The sequence below is a fragment of the Thamnophis elegans genome, chromosome 1 (genome assembly GCF_009769535.1).
Source record: "Thamnophis elegans isolate rThaEle1 chromosome 1, rThaEle1.pri, whole genome shotgun sequence".
Lineage (NCBI taxonomy): Eukaryota > Metazoa > Chordata > Lepidosauria > Squamata > Colubridae > Thamnophis > Thamnophis elegans.
In genome coordinates, this window is record NC_045541.1 from 178,433,314 (window position 1) to 178,450,697 (window position 17,384).

Consider the following 17,384-nt stretch of genomic DNA (forward strand, 5'->3'; position numbering starts at 1 on the left):
ACCAAGAGATAAGCACTCTGGCAACAAGTCTTACAAACCTAGGCAATGCAAACAAGCTCTCCCAGCAACGCACTTCTCCAAGTTGGTTTCTCTGAATTGTGAACGTTGATTCCTGCAAACAGGGCGTGGCACAAACAGTCTCTTTTATCATCAGGAGAGGATCTTAATCAGCATCAGCTAAGCAAAATCATCTCCTACAATTACGCAGTTTTTCCTTCCGCCGAGTAGACCTTCGACAGCGTGCATCCCGAAACAACTCACAAGTGTTTTCCTGAACACTCCCTCTGATCCAAGGCTCCGCCGCCACCTAGTGGCCAACCAGTCTCTCCTCACCCTGCTCGGAGTCGGCACCCTGTCCAGGGCCCTCCACCTCCTCCAGGGCCAACTCATAAGACCCCTCGCTGTCGGAGTCTGGCGGCAGCTCCAACGGCTCCTCCCGGGCCATAACAGATTCCCCAGGCAAATATGACTCTAGGGGGGCATGTTCATCTCTGTTTCAAAGCCAAAGAGCCAGCGCTGTCCGAAGACGTCTCCATGGTCATGTGGCCGGCATGACTAAATGCCGAAGATGCACAGAACGCTGTTACCTTCCCACCAAAGATGGTCTCTATTTTTTCTACTTGCATTTTTACATGCTTTCGAACTGCTAGGTTGGCAGAAGCTGGAACAAATAATGGGAACTCACTTCATTACGCAGTACTAGGGATTTGAACGGCTGAACTGCCGACTTTTCTGATTGACAAGCCCAGTCTTAGCCACTGAGTCCCTATAAATGTTCTAAGTAAATAATAAACTAACGTCTGCTTTTCCTCCACTGAAAAGGTTGAGGATTTACCAACCTTCTAAACCTGCTTCTCCACGTTTCATTTTCAAGTGAATTCTGTGACGGAGTCAAAAAAGGGAGCCTTTTTTTTGGCCTGATTTTCTTCACATGTTGCAGCTGACCAAAATTGACTTCCTGTAACGAATCTGGTGTCAGGAAGAAAAAAAAGCATCCCTACATGAAAGCCCCTAACGGAGAAAATTGAGCCCCCTTCTCTGGCGAATCGAAGGAATCTTATTTTCATATTCTTCCCTGCTGTGAAGGGTCCTCCTTTCAAGACTGCTTAATGCCATTGACTTAGAGGACACACACAAAAAACATCTTTCTTTTTTTTCTTCTGTATTTTAAGGAGAGTGGAAGGACAGGCTGAAAGGGAGGCATGGGAGACAAAGGGGGAATTAGGCATATGAGAAAGCCATTCGGAAATGCTTTAGAGCATCGGGGACTAAAAGGGTTTTTCCTCCTCGACAGCTTTAGCATGGAGACAGAATGATTTCTGGCTGTTTCTTTTTTTCTTTTTTAAACAGCCATTCGATGTCCTTCATCTTCCAGTCTACTTTTAAATAAGACAGCTGCTGAAAGCACTGCATTAGCCGTTGATTTGCTATCAGGTCAATGTAAGGTTTTTTTTTATATATTAAACTATATGGCTCTAGACGCCATGAGAAAAATAACATCCATCTGTCAAGGCGCCGTGATCAGATCCCTCCTTATCCCCCCCCCATCATGGCGGGCAGATCCTGGCTGGGATACCATTTGCTCTCCAGATGCTTTTGGACTACAGGGCCCACTGGCTGGGCAGGATGGGCCTTACGCAGAGGTAAGGGCTGCCTTCAATTGAGAAGCAGCATGGAGCCTTCCCTCTGGAGTGCTTTTCCCCAAAAAGGAATGAATGTTACAAAAAAAAGAAGGAATATTTGGTATTTTTTAGGATTGGGTAACTTATTTATATATATCCTGCTTTATTATTCTTTATAAATAATTCAAGGTATCAAATACACATAATAGACTTTCCTCCTATTTTGCCACAACAACGCTGTGAGATGAGTTGGCTAAGGGAGGGGGACTGGTCCAAAGTCACCTAGCCAGCTTTCATGTCTAAGGTGGGACTAGAACTCACTGTCTCCTGGTGATTGGCCCAAAGTCACCCAGCTGCCTTTCATGCTTAGCACAAGACTAGAACTCATAGTTGGCGCGAAGACCAGGTGGCCGGTGCGCATGCGTGTGACAGAACCCGAAAGATAGCAGCTGGCCGCTACGCATACCAATTCTCTTCTGGCTTCCGGTGTGTGCTCCAATTTCAGCACTCGGTGCTGAAAAGGTTAACTATCACTATAGTAGATCAACAATCAATCAGTAAACAACACTCCAATCAAGGAACTACCAACTCAGACAAACAATAGTAAATAGTAAACAGCAGCCTACTCAAGGAACCACCAAGAAAAGCTTGCCACAACATTGACAGGGCAACCATTAATATATAAACAAAGACTAAATCCCACTGCCTTCTAGCACTGATGTTGTTACCTAGTTGGGTCATGAAATGCCTCCAAGAAAACAACCAAGCTCAGAGAGAGCACCAGGGGTGGGTTCCTGCCAGTTCTAACCTCTTCTCTAGAAGAGGTTCCACAAATTTACTGTGCCATTTAGAACCGGTTCCAGCTCCCTCCCCCCACCCGTCCGCACATCATCAAGATGAAGAGCCAGAGGAGGAATTTTGAGGGTTGAAGTCCACAAGTCTTAAAGCTGTCAAGTTTGAACACCCCTGGGGTTTTTTTCTAAAGGGTTAGGGGTGCGAGGGTCTTGTAACTTGACAGCTTTAAGACTTGCACACTTCAATGCCAGAGTTCCTGAGCCAACATGACTGGAGGAGGAATTCTGGGAGTTGAAGTCCACAAGTCTTAAAGCTGTCAAGTTTGAACACCCCTGGAGGTTTTTCTTCTAAAGGGTTAGGGGTGTGAGGGTCTTGTAACTTGACAGCTTTAAGACTTGTGTGCTTCAAATGCCAGAGTTTCTGAGCCAACATTTTGGTTGCTAAGCAACAGCGTTGTTAAGTGAGTTTCACCACATTTTACAAGTTGACCACGCCCACCCAGTCACATGGCCGGCAAGCCACTCCCACCTGGTCACATGGCCAGCAAGCCACTCCCACAAAGCAGGCCACACCTACAGAGGAGGTTCTAAAAAAATTTGAAATCCACCACTGGAGAGCACCTAGGACCCCACATTCCTCTTCTGTACAAACCCCTCTCTCTCCTAGCATTGATGATATTACCTAGTTGGGTAATGAAAACATCTACAAGGAAACCATCCAACTCAAGAGCATCCAGCACCCCTCATTCAATGGAGCTATGAATATTCTCTTTGTTTGAACAATAAAAAGTGCTGCGCTGAGCACATGTGCTTTGTCTCCCTCCTCTGCCCTTTTCGCCTTATTCTGCCATGCAAATATGTTCCTCCGACACTGACAATTAACCCATGGATGTAAGGTGAAATCAGAAAGCAGGGTGACCCGATTGAGTTATGCAGGGGGGGAAAAAACCCACCGCTTGCAATCGCAACGGTTTAATTCAGATGCCGGATCTCTTCCCGAGCCACCTGTACGAACAGCCTGCGCTGAGCCCTCCAAACCAGAGTTTCCCCGCACTCCATCTGCTCGCCCAGCTGGAGGCTTGGGGGTTGAACCAAGCCGCCATTTGCATATCTGCAAAACTGGGATGGGAAGTTCATTATTCAGGTAGTTGAACGAGCCTGAAAGCTCTTGGTGCAGGATGTGCTTTTACATACATAGAGGGTTTTTTTTCACCCTCCCAAGCATAAGGTTTGGTTTACAATAACAAAGTCAAGATGTAGAAATGTGTACCTGGAGATGCAGTTATATTTAGCACCGCATGTAGGTCTCGTTGCCAAAGCTTGAAACTTAGTTCTCAGTGAGATGAGGGTGAGAGGAGACGGATAGCAACAGCACTTATTCTTATGGACTGCTTCCAAGTGCTTTACCGCCCTCTCTTCAGTGGTTTACAAAGTCAGCCTTTTGCCTCCAACAATCTGGGTCCTCGTTTTGCCAATCTCAGAAGGATGGAAGACTGCATCAACCTTGAGCCGACCCTCACCAGCTGGGCTCCTTAGGGCCCCAACGGGAAGCAGTTGCTGGAGCTAAGCAGCCACCAGGAGAAAGAGTTGGCAAAATGGCTCAGTTCAAATTGGATCTGACTGAAAAGGAGGCTCAGCAGAAGCTCCTCACTGAGGACTAGGATCATAGGCTTTCCAAGCAGAGGGAAAACCTGCGGGAGTGAAAGGCCAGGTTCCGGCGTCTGGAGGCTCAGCGGGCTAAGATAGTCAGCCAGTTCCAGGCCATGATGCAGTCCCACTGGAACAAGGCTCTTTGCCACCAGCAGTGCTTCCCCCTCAGCCTTCGCCCAAAACCCCCCACTGAAGCAGACCCCAAGTCAGAATTTCTGCCCCCCTCTGACCCGCAGAAAAAGACCCCAAAGAGGGAGACTCTCTGCAGCAACACAAGCGTTCATTGCACATATCTGTCCCATCGGCTGTAGTTTGTGGACCCCTGATTTAGTCCATGGTTGTCCAACCTTGGAAGACTTGTGGGTTTCAACTTGCAAGGTGATCACCATTTGCAACCTTCCAGCCAGCTTCCAACAAACAGTCATTGGGGAAACCACGTGATTCGGTTATCAACCATGTCATTTGCTTAACGACTCTGGTGAAAAGGTGGTAAAGCTGCGTGCAATCACACAATGTCTCGCTTAACAACCAAACCACTTAACATCAAATATTCCTATTGTGGGCGTAAGTCGAGGACTACTGTAGTGGTCCCTGTTTCTAGTGCAGCCTAACCCCCATGTCCCAGAAGCTTCCGTGTCTTTTTCTTTCCTGCTCCTCCCTTGGAGAGAGCGACGTTTGAAAGCTGGGCAGAAGGGTTCCTGCAAACAGCCTGTGTACCTACCCGGTCAAAAGGGATGCTGTATTTTTTCAAGATGGACGGTGAAATGAGGGTCATCTTGTGTCGCAGGAAGGCATCGCATCCTTGAGAACTCCCAGGAAAAAATCCTACAAAAGGAGGGGGGGGGGGAAACAAGAGTTAAGGATCACCAGGTCTCAAGAAATACCCGCAATCTCCTTGACCAACAAAAATGAAGTTGCCAATAATCTCAAAGGTTATCGGGTATGCAAGGAACATGCTTTTAAAATTTGCCCCAGCTGTGAAAGGTGGATCACAAAGAGGTTCCTATATCAGTCAGGGCCTTGCCTGCTTCAGACAAAGCATTTCACTCTCTCTAAACTGAAGGCAAGATGACTTAAGAGGCCAAATTAACTATTAATTTCTAAATTTTTATATGTACTGTTTTTATAGTTTAACATTTTATTGAGGACTGCCCAGAATCCCTCTTTAAGGAGATGGGTGGTTCAAAAATGTAATAAAGAAGCCAAAAAGCAAATGCACATACATAATACATACATACATATATACATACATACATACATACATACAAAGCAGAGGTGGTATTCTGCCGGTTCGCCCCAATTCAAGTGAACCGGTAGCGGCGGGAGGCTCCACCCACCCGCCCAGATGTCATCATGGACAATGCGCATGCGCAGAAGTGCCATGAGCAAAGTGAGCACACACGTGCGCTCCCAGTAGCAAAGGTAAGGGAAAACCATTACTGATGGATAAAGTCAGCAGGCAGAGTCCACCAGTGAGTGCAATGGATCCATATAGCTCTGCTTGGGGTATCGCAAGGATAGGAAAACCGGTTGGAAACAGGTGAGTCCACCCTTGGCTACATCTATAGAAACATCCCATGATACTTCTCACAAAGTAGAAAGAGTTGGAAACTGGGAGAATCATTAACCTTCTTTGCCAGGAAGATTAGGTTATCAAAGAAGAGGCGACAATCGTTTTTTTAAACAAAATATCAAGGTTCCAAGTAATACATCCCCTGGTGACACTAGCTGGCTGTCAGACCTGCAGTTCTATTCCTTTTAGGATTTTTGGCCTGCCACACTCTCTATTATTTCATTATGCTGTTTCATTAGTGTAGTCATTGGGAGGGGGGAATAGAAAGAAGTAGAATTGTGGAATTTGTTGTTGTCATTCCTTTCTAAAAGCTCAAGGTCATCTTTTGGCTCCACACCTCTGCACCTGATCGGAACCAGCTGGGTGGAGATGCCAGCGTGGCCGAAGAAGATTGGACCATGTGATGGATTTATGGGTGTGGGGATAAGATCATGAACTTTCAACTGGGTGGAATCCCAGGAAGTTTTCAGATTTGGGATTCCACAGTTTGTGCCAACATGTCTGTCTTATTAAATTGGAACTTTAAGGATAGCTCTGCCTTAGACTCTGATTTAATTCTACATGATGTTTGGAACACTGACACTGGCTTCCTGTAGCCATGTAGATTTTCTTAATGTTTACACCCAAGCAGAGAGATTAAACATCTTATAAACTGTGTGCATACATATGAAAGAGACAGAGGGAGGGGGGGGGAGAGATGGATAGGGGAGGAGAAAGAGAAAGAAATGGAGAATCAAAGAGGGAGAGAGAGAGAGGGAGAGAGGGGGAGGGTGAGGAGAGGGAGAGAGAGAGGGAGGGTGAGGAGAGGGAGAGAGAGGGGGAGAGAGGGGGGGAGGAGAGGGAGGACAGAGGGGGGAGGAGAGGGAGATTAAGAGAAAACAAAGATCTCTCCATCTCTCTCTCTCTCTCTCTCTCTCTCTCTCTCTCTCACACACACACACACACACACACACGGAAAGACTGGGCTTTACACTTATAGCCTTCAGCATCCAGGACTGATAAAAAGGGCTGAAAACTCTGCTCTTGCCTATTGCTAGTGTCATACTAATAAAGTAACAAGCAGAAAGTGTGTATTTCTCTCCCCTGAACACAACCTGTCCACGCCCACCGATGCCATTAAAAGGAAAGCTGCATCTGGTTCATCAGCACCATAAACAATTCTTTTTCTTTGGAAAACAGTACTGGTAGTTTATTTAGGAAGCTCGCACTGTCCCTTCGGGGTGAAGTGATCTCCTTTTGCGACCTTCTGACAAGCAAAGTCAACGGGGAAGTCAGATTCACTTAACAACCGGGTTGTCTTAACTGCAGGGGTTGTCTATGGAGAGTCTCAGCCATCCAGCTCATGGTTGTGCTTTTTAAAGAACTCTGAATGACTCTCTCAAAGGACGCAAATGTCTTCAAGGAGTAGGAATCCTTCCGTTTCCCATCATTCCGTCAGAGCTGAAGAAGCTTCTTGGATGGGAAGCGAAACGTCTTCAAAGACAAACCAGAAAGTCCAGTTGCCTCTTGGAAAAAAAAAAAGGACTTTTGGGAGATACTGCAGTGGTTCACTTAGCAACGGTGGGGCAAATGGAGCAAAAACTCACTGAAGTATTGTTTTGCTTATCAACAGAAATGTTGGGCTCCATTGTGGTCGTACGTCAAGGACTCCCTGTGTGCAATTTTCGCAACACAGAAATGCCGTTTGCCACACTTGGCAGCTCTTTTAAGTTACACATGTACCTCTAAATTGAACCTATTATAAATTTAGCTCCACCGCAGTGAAGCTTTGTGCCACACCGCAGATAAAAAGGGGTGGGGGACGTTTGCCTGGCTTTCTGATTTTAGCTTTATACGCCTTAGGGCAGCCCGTGGACCGAAACGCAAGTGCAACGTAGAAATATTTTAATAAGCCCCTATAATGAAATAAAAGTCCTTAATAAAAGGCAGTGCAAGCATATGTTTTTAAAATGTGTTAAAAGGCACTCTGTTCGTCACGCAAGGTACGGGTTGAAACCTGGACCCTTCTTGGAAATATATATATATATGTGTGTGTGTGTGTGTGTTCTTGCTCAATCAAGCAAACACCTTTTGCCAACATTTTGATGATTACGGCAGCCGTGTGCCATGCAAATGAATTACAAGAAGCCGAACAAGGGAGTTTCACTGCAGCAGCCCTGGTATTATTTGTTCGCTAGCCTTCTCCGTTTGTTGAAGTCTATGGAAATGAAATGCTTTTCACGCTGATGATAAGGCAGGCAAGCAGCCAAAACCCAGCCTTAGCTCTTCATGCTGAACGCAGAAAAGGATTTTTTTTTTTTTAAAAAAAAAATCTATTGTGCAGGACACAACAAATTCGCTTTGAATCGCGCAATCCTAGAGTTGGGAAACTGGCTATTATTAAAGGGAGGACTTCCCTTTGGCCCTCGCCCTTGACTCAACCAATAAGGGGGGGGGGGAAATCAAAGGTTTTATCATCCCTACCATTCTCTCCTTCCTGAAACAACCGCCTCAACAAACCCACAAATGGATCGCAAATGCTAGAACTGCGATGGCAAACCTATGGCATGCATGCTACGGATGGCACACAGAGCCCTTTTTGTGTGTATGCACACCGTGGCCAGCTGGTCTTCGCGGGTGCTGAAGCACCGGAAAATGGCCCGAAAAACATCCAAAACCGGCCGTTTTTGACCCCCAAACCAGCCAAAAATAGCCTGAAAAACAGCCCAGAAAACTGTCTGAAAAGGGCCCGAAAGACAGCCAAAAGTTTTCAGGAAACAGGCATGCACGCACTGCCAGCAGGTCTTCGGGTTTCCTGCACTCTGGCGTTCACACATGAATGCGTGTTCCGGTTTGGGCACTCGATGCCGAAAAGGTTCGCCATCACTGTGCTAGAAGATTCTCCCACTTGGATTCTTCAGCAAGAGACTCTGTAGAGGCCACGAGCCTTTTGCGAGGATTACTGGATCCTCTCTATGACCATTTTCATAGAATCACAGGGCTGGAAGGAACATCAGAGGTCTTCTAGTCCAACCCTCTGCCCAAGGCAGGAACCTTTATACCACCCCAGACAAAAAGTTGCCCGAACTTTTCTTGAAAACCTCCAGCTTCTGGAGACAAGTCCTTCCACTGATTTTCAGTTCTCACTGTCAGGGAATTTCTCCTTTGCTCCAGGTGGCTTCTCTCTCTTGATTAGTTTTCACCCATTGCTTCTTTTCCTGCCCTCAGGGGCTTTGGAGAATAGCTTGAGCTCCTCTTCTCTGTGACAGTTCCTCAAATAAAGGGTCCAACATATGACCACAATTGGGGCCAAATTTCATGCTGCTCAGTGAAAATTTGTTAAGTGAGTTTTGCCCTATTTGATGACTTTTCTTGCCACATTTGTTAAGTGAATCACTGCCGCTGTTCTATTAGCGACACGGTTGTTAAGGGAATCTTGGAATTCCTTGTTGACTTTGCTTGTCAGAAGGTCACAAAAGGGGATCACATGAGTATGAGTTATGAGTAATTTATTTATATGCCGCCCTTTTCCCTGGGGGGGCTCAGGGCGGCTTACAACTCGAAAGGGAGGGAAAACAAACATTTAACACATGAGACAGTACATCATTAAAAGCGCAACATTCATACTATTCGGGTTACAGTCTTTAACCCCAGGCCTGACGGGATAGCCAGATTTTAAGGGCTGTGCGGAAGGTCTGGAGGGTGGTGAGGGTACGAATCTCCACGGGGAGATGACTCAGCGACACGCCAACTTTCATAGATGTGAGTTAGTTTTCAAGCATCTGACTGATTCACGTCACCATGGTGATGCTGCAACAGTCCTAAGGGTGAAAAATGGTCATAAGTCGCTTTTTTTCCAGTGTTGTTGTAACTTTGAACGGTCACTAAATGAAGTGTTGTAAGTCAATGACTACCTGTATGGGAAGACTGCAACCAGTGTCCTTCTCTTCACTAGACTAGAGCAGGGTTCAACAAACTGTGGCTCTAGAGCCGCATGTGGCTCTTTCCTCCCTCTGCTACGGCTCCGTCACCGGTCAGCGCCACAATTTTGAGAGGAGCTTCCAGTGGTGGGGGGAGCACAGTGTGCCAGAAGAAGACTCTATGGCAAGGGGAGGGTTTTCCAGTTGTCTCCGCAATTGATAAGGCTTTCGGTTATGACAGGTAGAGGAAAAAGGACGCTGCGCTAGGAGGGGAAACTATGGTAGGGGGTACTGAACTTCTGGTCAGCTCTAGCATTGAACAGGGGGCTTCTGGTTAGGACCTTTGTGGCTCCCGGTGTTTTCTTTTCTGTGAGAAACGGGTCCAAATGGCTCTTTGAGTGTTTAAGTTTGTCGACCCCTGGAGCAGAGTCACTAGACATACCCAGTTCCTATAACTTTTTCATTGCATCTTTTACCCTCCAGGTCCTTCAAGGTCATGGGGGCTTTTCTTCGCACTCTTTCTAGGGCAGCGAGGGCTAACCTGGCTGTTCCGACAGGCCTGGGGCTAAAGAATCGTTGCCCCTATCTCGAATGGTATGATTGTTGCGTTTTAACTATGTATTGTTTTGTTGTTAACTGTCTGTATCCCCCTTCCCTTGAGTTGTGAGCCGCCCTGAGTCCCTTCAGGGAAAAGGGCGGCATACAAATGAAATAAAACTCAAACTCAAACTAACCTTTTTGTCATCGTGTGCTGAAAACGGGGGTGCGCACACACATAATGCAATGTGCCAATCCCCCTGCAAACGCATGACCCAACACCCCCCCCCCCATGCACACCGCCCCTCCTTTGCCCATTTTTGGTTTCCAAATTGGTGCAGGAGGACTTCCAGGCCCAAAATGGGGCAAACCTGGAAGCCAAAAACAGGGCTACCGGTGGGAGGGGGGGCGCTTCCCCCATGCCCCGTTTTGGTCCTGGAATACCTCCTGCACCAACCTGGAAGCCAAAACAGGGTGTGTGGGCACTGTGTGAGCCTCCAAAATACAATGCGAGCGCCCCTCCCGCATGCGCCCCTGTGGCCCAAAGACCAGCTGGCCGGTGGGAGGCGTGCACACATGCTAGGCTGGGGACGACGGCTGCCGTGCCCGCAGTGAAAGCTCCGCATGCCACCTCTTCGCCATCACGGTTCTAGGGTCTCAACATCAAACTCTGCTAGATCAGAAGATAACAAAGATGGTCCATCATTCTGATCCAGCAGGAACGTTCTTGTATTTTTCATGGGGTATGATGACACAACCCAATTCTGTTTGAACTGCTGTCGTAGGAGAGCTGTGTTAATCCATGGTGACAAACGTTATTAGAAAAAGAGCATCTTGGGCGGGAGGGGACTCACGTAAGTTAAAAACATCAGAAAGAGAAGAAGAAGCTTTTTTGAAGGCACGGTCTGCACTCCCCACTACGGAGCTCGGTCCTCCCAATTGCCTTTCAATCAAACCTCTTAAGTCGGAAAAGGTGTTACTGGATCCTTGATTTTTAATCTGGTATGTCAATCTTATCACTCCATGTGCTACAGACCCGTTGCATTCGGCATACAATCTGGCCCCTTTTCTGCCGCTTCTAATCAGATGCTTTGCTGGCTTCACTTTTCCAAAGAGGAACGGCATGTTCCAAATCTTTAAAAGATTATTTTATCTTTCTTTTCAGTTTTTCCCCCTCCTTGTGGGCGATGCTCTGTAGCGGGCTGTGCAAACAGTGGCTTCCGAAAAGCCTAACAGCCCAACGGAGCTTGCTTCTCCTTCTGATGTTTTTTTCAACACTTGTTCAACCACCCAGATTCTCCCCTGTCGAAGTGGACGGTCGTGGAAACTGAAGAAATGGGAAAACATGTGGCAGAACATCAGGAAGAAGACAGGCATCACCTTACAGATTCTCCTTGTGCAAAGGAAGGGAAAAAAAGAACCCTGCCCGTTATATGAATTTTATGAATGCTTTTGATCTTATCAATCAGGAAAACTTTGATCTATTCCCCACGGACCCTACAATTTGAGGGTTTAATGTGCAGCCTGGGTCTACTTTTCTGTCATTTCTTTTTAAAAGTAAATAAATAAAAGGAATTCCATAATAGCACTCTAAGTTCTTCCAGTTGCTGTGGAACATGTGTTCTTGGCATATCTGCATTCTTACTTCCCCCCCCCCTTTTTAATCTCTATACTTTAAATGATTATGCAGCATTGACCAGGACTGCTAGAGGTGAGAGAATTATAGGCAGAGGGTCCTGTAAGGCAGTGGTCCCCAACCCCCGGTCCGCGGACCGGTGCCGGGCCGTGGAGTACCTGGCACCGGGCCGCGCAGCGGCCGGGGGCCATGATCGCTGCAGCAGCTGGGGGACATGATCGCTGCAGCGCAAAGGCTCCTGGGCCGTGCGCAAAAGCTCCTGGGCCGTGCGCAAAGGCTCCAGGGAAGAGAGCCCCACGCTGGTACGCACGTGATATATAAACAATCAATGTGTCGTCGCGAACAACGCCCCTCCACCCCTGCGCGCGCCCAGCGGGCCACGGTAAAATTATCAAAGGCTGACTGGTCCGCGGCGATAAAAAGGTTGGGGACCACTGCTGTAAGGGACCCGCTGGGGAATGTTTTCTTTAATAGGATTTTCCTTCCCACTCAAAAATATTATAAAGAAAGAAAGCAGGGTCTCATTAGATCCTATGTCAAAGTAAAGCTAACGCCAAGGCAGAATTAACCCATTTGGAATTCAAGTGGCTGCTGGAGATACATACTGACTTTTGGACCAGGTGTTCAAGCTAGTACAGAGCAGCGTAGACAGGTTATTAAAAAAGGAGAAGGAAGGCTCAATTTTATTTGGAGGTGGAGGGGGGGAAAGCCTACAGATGAGCCCTTTCCAACAAAATGGATTTTGAATGTGGAAAAAAGCGAAGTTTTGCATTTAGGCAGGAAAAATCAAAGGACAGGGGAGACCTGGCTCAAAAACAGTAACTGTGAGAGGGACCTTGGAGTTTTAGTGGATGATCGCTTGAATATGAGCCACCAATGTGCAGCCGCCGCCAAAAAAGCAAATACGATCCTGGGTTGTATAAACAGAGGTATAGAATCAAGATCATGTGAAGTATTAGAGGCGCTTTATGAAACCCTAGTAAGGCCACAGCTGGAATAACTGCATCCCGTTTTGGTCACCACATTACAAAAAAGGATGTTGAGACTTTGGAAAAAGTTCAGAGAAGAGCAACTAAGATGATCAAGGCCCAGGAGACGAAAAGATATAATGGATGGCTGCAGGTTTTAGGTTTGGCTAGTCTAGAGAAAAGAAGAATTAGGGAGGGACATGATAACAGTAGTCCAGCATTTGAGGGGCTGCCGCAAAGAAGAGGGGGGTCAAATTATTTTCCAAAGCACCAGATGGCAGGATAAGAAACAATGGTTGGAAATTAATCAAGGAGAGGGGCAAGCTGGAATTAAGGAGAAATTTCCTAACATTGAGGATTAAGAGATTTACAGAGCTGGAAGGGACCTTGTAGGTCATTTAGTCCAATCCCTGCCCAAGTAGGAGACCCTACACCATTTCTGACAAATGGCAATCAAAACTGGATGCAGTATTCTAGGTGTGGCCTTACTAAGGCTTTATAGAGTGGTGTTAGTACCTCACTTGATCTTGATTGTATGCCCCTGTTAATGCAATTCAGGATTGCATTAGCTTTTTTGGCTGCCGCTGCACACTGCTGGCTCCTATTTAGCTGGTTGTCCACTAAGACTCCAAGATCCCTCTCCCAGTCACCGCTATTAAGCCTGGCTTCACCCAGTCCAGATGTGTACTTTTGGACAATTGACCAGTGGAACAGCTGGCCTCCAGAAATTATGGGTGCTTCATCACTGGAGGCTTTCAAAAAGAGACTGGACACTCATTTATCTGAAATGGTGTAGGGTCTCCTGCTTGAGCAGGAGGCTAGACTAGAAGAACCCCAAAGTCCCTTCCAGCTCTATTCCATTCTAAATGTTTCTTTTTAAATAGCCTGTGTTGTGGGATCGCTTCTCTGATCTTAAGATTCTTACTTCTTTTTTCTTTTTCTTTTTAAAGCTTTTGAGGAAACAGGTGTTCTTCATGCAGCCATTCCCTACGCACTGGTCTATTTTTAAGTGAACCACAGTCCTCATAGGAATATAGGCAGTCCTCAACTTAGAATAATTCACTTAATGACCATTTGAAGCTACAACAGCACTGAAAAAAGTACTGACCTATGGCCAGTCCTCGCGTTTACGGCCATCACAGCATCCTGCGTTCATGTGATTAAAATTCAGGTGCTTGGCAACTGGCAGGGTTTTTGGGGGGGGGATGATTGCAGCATCCTGGGATCATGTGATTATCATCTGCAATGTATCCAGATGGCTTCTGACAATGGGGGAAAGCTGGGTTCATTTAATGATTGCATGATTCACTTAACAACTACAGTGATTTTCTTTATAGTCGTAACAAAAAGGTTGTAAAAATCAGGCATGATTCATTTAATAACCACTCTACTTAGCAATACTCGTCTCACTTTTGGTCATAAGTTGAGAGCTGCCTGGAGTCCAGAAAAACTGGAGATTTCTGTTTGAGGAATTTAAAGAAAAGAAGGACTAGGGGTGACATGATAACAGTCGTCCAATATTTGAGGGGCTGCCACAAAGAAGAGGGAGTCAGGCTATTCTCTGACGTACCGGAAGGCAGGACGAGAAGCACCCGATGGAAACTTATCAAGGAGAGAAGCAACCTGGAATTAAGGAGACACTTCCTAACAGCGAGAACAATTAAGCAGTGGAACTACTTGCCTCTAGAAGTTGGAAATGTTCCAACACTGGAAGTCAGTGGTGGGTTTCAAAAATGTTTCGAACCTACTCTGTGGGTGTGGCCTCCTTTGTGGGAGTGGCTTGCCAGCCATGTGACCTGGTGGGAGTGGCTTGCCGGCGATGTGTTTTCTTTCTTTCTTTCTTTCTTTCTTTCTTTCTTTCTTTCTTTCTTTCTCTCTCTCCTTCCTTCCTTTTGTCTCTCTGTCCCTTTTTCCTTTTTTTCTTTCACTTTTTCTTTCTTTTTTTCTTTCTTTCTTTCTTCCTTCCTTTCTTTCTCTTTCTCTCTCTCTGTGAGTCTGTCTGTCTGTCTGTCTGTCTGTCTGTGTATGTGTGTGTGTGTGTGAGTGGTGGGTTTCAAAACTTTTTGGAACCTCTTCTGTAGGTGTGGCCTGCTTTCTGGGTCCACTGGTGGAACCTCTTCTAACCGGTTCGGTAGATTTGACGAATCGGTTCTACCGAACAGGTGCGAACTGGCAGGAACCCACCTCTGCTGGAAGTTTTCAAGAAGAGACTGGACAACCGTTTGTCTATAGTGGTTTAGGGTTTCCTGCCTGAGCAGGAGGTTGGACTAGAAGACCTCCAAGGTCCCTTCCAGCTGTTATTCTGATAAAAGTAGGGTGAGGAAGAGAAGGCATGGACATGGGGGGGGGGGGGGAAATGGGGAGAAAGCTTACAAAAATAAAATATAATTCCAAGCCTCGAACAACAAAACATTAATCGATGCTACGTGATAGAGGGTTTTTTTTTTTTTTAAGTGCAAAGAATTACTGGCTTCTGGCAACTTTTTCCTCCCTGTACTAAAAGCATTTCAATTAGACTTACGAGTGCCTGCCACCCAGTTCACCGTCCTTCTCTGCAGTTCCTCTTTTTAATGCACAGTTTAAGTGGCTCTCATTAAAGCTCCTAATAAAGGAGCGCATTTTAAGTGATTAGCACCAATAACGTGGCAGCCCATTAACGGTTCCCTCCACGGGTTCCGCCACCCTCCCAGTGCGCCCATTTAGAGCTCAGCTATTCATTTTGCGCATTACTCGCAAGCTTATGCTGCGTTCTGAGCAACTTTGCAGCAGGGGGAAAGTGTGGGGTTAATGTTAGGTTCAGTTTCTTCTCCAAGACAGTGTCGCACCATATCTCCTAAAACTTCCAAATGCAGCTGGGGAATTTATTGTTAAGATTGAAATAGAGGAAAGCCACTGTGGTAAACAGACTTTAAGGTTAATTCATCCTTACGAACTGTGGGCCACACCAAGTGCACAACACAACCATTCTCCCTTCTCCTCTCTCTTCGGTTTCACGTTCACATTAGTTGATCAACATTTAAAACGCAAAGGGAAATTCCAAAAAGGAATAGAAAACTAGGAGGAGGGAGAGGGAGAAAGAAAAATATTGTGTAAAGAGGGAAAAGGAAAGAAAAAGGCATCGCTTTCCAAATCTATTTAGCACAGTAGAAGGTAACAACAACCTCAACTTTTTGCTTTTACACAACAGTACATTTCTGTAACAACAAGCCTATCTCATTAGCAAAAACAAAATTTTCTTTTCTTTTCTTTCTTTTTTTCATTGCAAGCACATAATCCAGAAGCAATTTCCAAACAGAAACGAAGTTAAATATAATCTTTCGTTTGGATAAAAGGATCCATTTGACCCGCTCTGCTTCTCCTTGCTATGGGGAATAATAATTAATAATAGGGAAGCCACTGCGGTAAACAGGCTTTAATGTGAATTCACCCTTACAACTGTGAGCAACGCAAGCACATAACGCAGGCATCTTCCTTCTCCCATCTCACAATCTTATTTGGAGCATTGATAGATTTGGAGAAAGCAGGATCCGTTCTCATACAATTTAGTTTAAACTCTCTGGCTCTCTCGCTCTGTAAAGACCAGTGGCTACAGACACGTATATATGTGTTAAACCTATGGAATCAAATTACTGTAGCAATTTGTTGCTGTTGTCACAAGCAGCGCTGAGAGGCTAGGATAAGACTGGCTTCCGAAAAATATTACACTAATCCTTAAGGAAATTATGACATTCTCAATTGTCCTTAAAATCAAAATGGGATTTTAGCAGAATTAGGAGCTAAGCTACATCTTCTGAAATAAGAAGAGCACATTTTCAATCTTCTGGTTTTTGTTTTTTTTAATATCCCATGTAACATCTGTAACATTAACTAATTTTGATATAGTGCAATCCTGGTTTTGCTAGCTAACTCATTACCAAGGGGAAAAGCTTACGTTCATCCCTGATGGAGGTGAGATATATAGCAGGCGATCCAGATTAATGTGGGATGGCTTAGTCAGCAATTTCCAGGTATAAAACTATAGAAAGCCAAGTGGCAGTAAATGCCACTCTTGTTTTTAATGAAAAGGAGGAATAGGGGAGTGGCACGATAGCAGCCTTCCAATATTTGAGGGGTTGTCAGAGAGAAGAGGGAGTCAAGCTATTCTCCAAAGCCCCCAAGGGCGGGACAAGAAGCAATGGGTGGAAACTAACCAAAGAGAGAAGCAACCTGGAATTAAGGAGAAATTTCCTGATAGTGAAGACAATTAAGCAGTGGAAGGCACTGGGGTTTTGTCTCTTTTTACATACTAGCGCCGTGACGGTGAACCTATGGCACATGTGCCGAAAGTGGCACACAGAGCCATCTCTCCGGGCACACAAGCTGTCGCCCATTGCTCTGCTGGGTTCCGGCACACCAGTCAGCTGGTCTTAACGCAAGCGGGAGTACCAGAAACTGGAAGGCAAGCTACCCGATGTACATGCGCGTGCTGGGAAAATGATCTTCCGGTTTCCAGCGCATGAATGCGCACCAGCCACCTGGTCTTCTGGGTTCTGGCACATGCGCATGTGAAGACCAGCTGGTGCACTGGAAACCAGAAGGTCATCTACCTGGCATGCGCATGTGCACCGGGTGGCTGCTCTTCCAGTTTCTGGCACATGCATGTGCACTCCCGTTTCGGCTCTTTGTGCCGAAAAAGTTCTCCAACACTATACTAGTGGCTTTCCCT

General features: G+C 46.1%; 1 protein-coding gene across 1 annotated transcript in view; it reads right to left on the reverse strand.

The window, feature by feature from the left end:
- The window catches only part of LOC116516457 (lysine-specific demethylase 4B-like), a 175,515-nt gene that overhangs the window by 117,648 nt on the left and 40,483 nt on the right, over positions 1-17,384 (reverse strand). Inside the window, exon 3 of the mRNA XM_032228978.1 lies at positions 4,788-4,891. Within this exon, the coding sequence (XP_032084869.1) occupies positions 4,788-4,891 (104 nt within the window). The remainder of the gene's footprint in view (positions 1-4,787; positions 4,892-17,384) is intronic.